General features: G+C 34.8%; 1 protein-coding gene across 1 annotated transcript in view; it reads left to right on the plus strand.

Moving 5' to 3' along the window:
* polg (polymerase (DNA directed), gamma) overlaps positions 1 to 5,066 on the plus strand; it is an 11,478-nt gene that overhangs the window by 4,923 nt on the left and 1,489 nt on the right. Inside the window, exons 10-19 of the mRNA XM_016528575.1 lie at positions 1,186 to 1,309; positions 1,390 to 1,614; positions 1,700 to 1,817; positions 1,920 to 1,994; positions 2,377 to 2,493; positions 2,574 to 2,734; positions 2,828 to 2,881; positions 2,969 to 3,086; positions 4,110 to 4,245; positions 4,433 to 4,679. Of these exons, the coding sequence (XP_016384061.1) occupies positions 1,186 to 1,309; positions 1,390 to 1,614; positions 1,700 to 1,817; positions 1,920 to 1,994; positions 2,377 to 2,493; positions 2,574 to 2,734; positions 2,828 to 2,881; positions 2,969 to 3,086; positions 4,110 to 4,245; positions 4,433 to 4,679 (1,375 nt within the window). The remainder of the gene's footprint in view (positions 1 to 1,185; positions 1,310 to 1,389; positions 1,615 to 1,699; positions 1,818 to 1,919; positions 1,995 to 2,376; positions 2,494 to 2,573; positions 2,735 to 2,827; positions 2,882 to 2,968; positions 3,087 to 4,109; positions 4,246 to 4,432; positions 4,680 to 5,066) is intronic.

Here is a 5,066-nt window from a genome sequence, read left to right on the forward strand (position 1 = left end):
ATATATATATATATATATATATATATATATGTGTGAGTATAAATCTTGTATATTTTATTATATACTATTTATTAGATATTTTTAATATATTACTTTTATATAGTTGTATAGTTTATCGTTATTACTGATTTAGCTCTATATCATTCATGCCTATGGAAGCACATATCCGCCACATAAGAAAAAAGTTATGATATGGTAAATCATCTAGAAATTATGAGGTACTATGTTATAATTATGAGACAAAATATCAAAATTATGACTTAAGTTGAAATTATGACAGTTGAGGTGATTTTTTTTGTCACAAGTTATATGACCCGACTATCTCGTAATTTCAACTTTTTATCATAATTATGATGTATTATCTCATAATTTCTACTTTTTTGACATACTTATGACATAGTAGCTCATTATTTCAAATTTTTGTCAAACTTTCAACCATTATCACAAAATATTTTATATTTTTACCAGTAGGGTGGTTCATGGTTGATTTACAGTATTTTTATTTCTTGTTTGAAACAGATCAGACAGTTAACATTCCTTAAGTACACTACTGTTTGGATTTTTTAAATATTTTTTAAAAAGTCTCACCAAGGCTGCATTTATTTGATCAAAAATAGAGCAAAACAGTAATATTATTACAGTTTAAAATAAGTTTATATTCTAATATAATTCAAAATGTAAATTATTCCTGTGATGGCAAAGCTGAATTATCAGCAGGCATTATTTTAGTCTTTAGTGTCGCATGATCCTTCAGAAATCATTCTAATATATTGATTTGGAGCTCAAGAAACATTATTATCTTCTTATTATCAATATTGAAAATTATTAATTTAAAATAATGTATATGATTAGAAGTGTTGATGAAAAGTTGAATCAAATATATTTTAACATTTAATATAAATAAATATATTTGATCACATTTTACACCTTTTATAGCTTTGTCTTTACTGTGAACTGTACTGTATATGAATAAAAAAAACATTCACTCCAGGATTCCTAAAGGTTTTTGAAAACCTGGAAATATCCAGTAATTTTAAAAATAAATACTGAAATAAATACTGTTTTTCACAATATTGTTAATATATTAAATATTAGTATTATTAAAATATTATGTAAAATATTTAAAGAAAAGGACACTCACTTTTAGTTATTTTAAAGGATAACATTATTGACACTCTGTTTCAGACCCAGGTCCTCCTTCAGAAGAAGAGCAGGCTGGTCTACACCCCAGCAGCGAGCTTTTACAGAGACTAAAAGAGACAGTCAGCTACCTGCCAAAGAGGAGACAGCACTTACCGGCCCACCCCAGGTAAGTACCACCCCCGTTATCCCATTTGAATAAAACAGCACATTGCATGAGCGCACATTTTGTACGTTGTTTATGCTCAGCTGGTATCGCAAGCTGTGTGTGAAGATGTCTGAGGCCGAGGACTGGTCTCCTGGAGCCAGTCTCATCAGTCTGCAGATGAGGGTCACGCCCAAGCTGATGGGCCTCACATGGGACGGCTTTCCCCTGCACTACACCGACCAGCACGGCTGGGGTTACCTGGTACCAGGCCGCAGAGATAACCTGGACACCTCAGAGGACAGTGAAGGACCTGTATGTCCATACAGGTAAAATAAAGCAAAGATAATACTGTGTTCTTTAGGGAAAAAATACAGTGGCTTGACAGCATCTTTCCTAAAACTTGGCTTCCAGGGCAATTGAGAGCATCTATAAGGAGTATTGTGAGCGCAAGGGAAAGGAACAGCCCCAGTATCTGGACAGCCCACCTTCTGATGACTTCATGTTGACGGACAGTGCCGTGTGGCAGACGGTTAGAGCTTTGCATGTTACTAAATAGGTTTTTTAGGGCTGGTATTTTCCTTCAAAGTGGTCATTTTCATCCATGTCTGCATGTTTTTGTGCATGTGTGTAGGTTGAAGAAGTGAGTCGACTGGAAGTGTTTGATGATGAAGCGCTGAGTACAGCAGGCCCATCCAAGAGGATCAAGGTTAGGTTGGGATTTTGTGTCATTTTTTATGTTGTTTATATATTTTATATATATATATTTATTTTTTTTAACTGTTGTTTAATGTTTGTTTGTTTATATATTTATTATAAAAATATTATTGAATGTTATATTTCTTAAATACAATTAATATTGTGTGCTATATTAAGTATTAAATCACAATTAAATAGTGTAAAAAAAGTATTGTTATTAAATGGATATATTAAATAGTAAATTTACATTTTTAAAAATAGAAAAAGTTATTTAAAAATATAATTGGTAATTAAATAGTATTCAATTTTGATTACTTTAAAAAAATGAAATGTTATTATTTAATGCTTTGCAAACACATATTTTAGTAATTATAGCTATATTTACTCATTAGAAAAAACAAAATTCATTAGTTGAAAATGGAAACGGCGAGTGTCCCTATCACAATGGAAATGGACCATACAATGATGTCAACATCCCTGGATGCTGGTTCTTCAAACTGCCTCATAAGGTATTCGATTTTTGTCCTCATTTTACAATGCATTCATTCAAGTTATAGTCATATATGACTCAAATAGTTTCAAATGACAGGACGGAAATGACAACAATGTGGGTAGCCCCTTCTCTAAAGACTTCCTGTCGAAAATGGAGGATGGTACGCTTCAGGCAGGACGACAAGGCACCAACGCCACACGAGCGCTTGAGATCAACAAGATGATGTCATTTTGGAGAAATGCTCAAAAACGCATCAGGTTTGAGAGTCTCTTTTAAATATGCTAGTCTTTTGAATGTGTAGATGGTGCTTACAGCTGATCCAAAATCTCTTCTTTTGTCTGTCTTTGCAGCTCCCAAAAGGTGGTATGGCTCCGTAGGGCAGAACTGCCGCGCTCTGTCGGACGGTTTGTTAATGGCGTCCTCTATTGTGTCTTTTTCATTTGAGTGAAAACATCAGAAGTCGTCTGACCTTCTCTTTGCTCCTTCATCAGACATGATGACTTTGATGAGGAAGGACAATATGGTGCCATTTTACCACAGGTCATCACAGCTGGAACCGTCACTCGCAGAGCTGTAGAACCGACGTGGCTGACTGCAAGTAATGCTCGGGTACGACAGCTACAGAGTGCAGTGCCTTCCAGAAAACACTGTGAATGGCAGTTCATAATTGAGTTAATTCATTATTGCCATTAAGTAATTATATTTTTACCATAATTATGATGTAGTATCTTATTTTCTGCTTTTTGTCAAAATTATCACGTAGTAGTATCCCAATTTCTACTTTGTGTCATATTTGTGACATAGTATCTCATAATTTGTCATGACTTTTTATGTCAGTTATGATGTAGCATCTCATAATTTCTACTTTTTGTCATGATTATGACTATCTCATAATTTCCACTTTTTTATGTCAAAATTTCAACGTTTGTCGTAATTGACCCTATGCAAAGACCTTATGACTTAAGTTGAAATTATGACAGTTGAGGTGATTTTTTTTGTCTCAAGTTATATGACCTGACTATCCCGCCCCCCTTAGTTACTGTTGCCATGCGACAAGCCATGCTGCTCTCACGCCACACATCATGTTCTCATGCAGTGTAAAATACATCGTGGAGCAAAGAGGACGCTGACAATGCGCCGACAGACAAGACCGAGCAGGTTACTTTAGGTATGAAACAAAGTCTCAGCTTTCAAATTTTGTCATTTCTTTATTAAATTCAAACAATAAATAAATGCCATTTTGTGGCTCTTTAATGTGTTGTAACAGATCACTGTGGCGCCTCAGTTCAAGCGGCACATGAAGCGATTATCTCTTCCTCTTTACTAGTTATAGCACAAAATAAACATGAATGAACATCAGAAGGTATCTTGTTTCAACCGCAGAAAGCCGTCAATACACACCATTTTTCAAGTTCAAGTCCACCAACGTTAATCCTACTCTCCTGACTGATTTGTTTGTCGGACAAAAATAGCAGATTCAGCGTAATGATCGGTCAGATCGCCTGTCAATCAAACTCCCCGGGAAGGGTCAATTATAACTTTTTACGTCAAAAATGATTTACCAAAGTGGATTTTCATTCCACTGGAATGAAAGTGGAATTTAATGTCTGAGGGGTTTGTGTGTGTTTGCAGAAAGATCGTGTAGGCAGTGAGCTGAAGGCCATGGTGCAGGTGCCTCCTGGGTATCACCTGGTGGGAGCAGATGTGGACTCTCAAGAGCTGTGGATCGCTGCCATACTGGGCGAAGCACAGTTTGCAGGAATGCATGGTATTCCAGATGCACTTTCCCAGCCATTAGATTCCAAGATGCAAATTCCTAAAAAAAAAAATTGACTTAAATTTAGTCATTTAGCTGACACTTTTATCCAAAGCGACTTACAAATGAGGACGCCAAATCATGTTTCTTATGAGGAGCAAGCTACACCCTTTGGTCATTCTTAATTTCTGATTTCCAGGATGCACAGCGTTTGGATGGATGACGCTCCAGGGAAAGAAAAGTCAGGGCACGGATCTGCACAGCCGTACCGCAGATACTGTGGGCATTAGCCGTGAACATGCCAAGGTCTTCAACTATGGCCGGATTTATGGGGCCGGCCAGCCGTTTGCTGAGCGACTGCTAATGCAGTTCAATCACAGACTAAGCCAACAGGAAGCAGCTAGTAAAGCTCGCCAGATGTACGCACTTACCAAAGGACTGCGTAGGTAGGCAAAAAAAAAAAGTCACAACTCTATTAAAATGTATATATAATGTTATGAGATATTAAATTGTATTAATTATAATTAAATTATTGTATAAATATTTGTGCTGTCAAACGATTAATCGTGATTAATCGCATCCAAAATAAAAGTTTTTGTTTACATAATATATGTGTGTGTTTTCTGTATATTTATTATGTATATATAAATACACACATATACAGTATATATTTTAAAAATATATTCATGTATTTACATGTATATATTTATATTCATATAATTTATATTATATATAAATATTTAATATATAAACAACATATTTTTTTAAATATATACAAGCATGTGTGCATTTATATATACATAATAAATATACACAGTACACACACATATATT

This window comes from Sinocyclocheilus rhinocerous, unplaced genomic scaffold (genome assembly GCF_001515625.1).
Source record: "Sinocyclocheilus rhinocerous isolate Xijiao unplaced genomic scaffold, SAMN03320098_v1.1 scaffold1022, whole genome shotgun sequence".
Taxonomy (NCBI): domain Eukaryota; kingdom Metazoa; phylum Chordata; class Actinopteri; order Cypriniformes; family Cyprinidae; genus Sinocyclocheilus; species Sinocyclocheilus rhinocerous.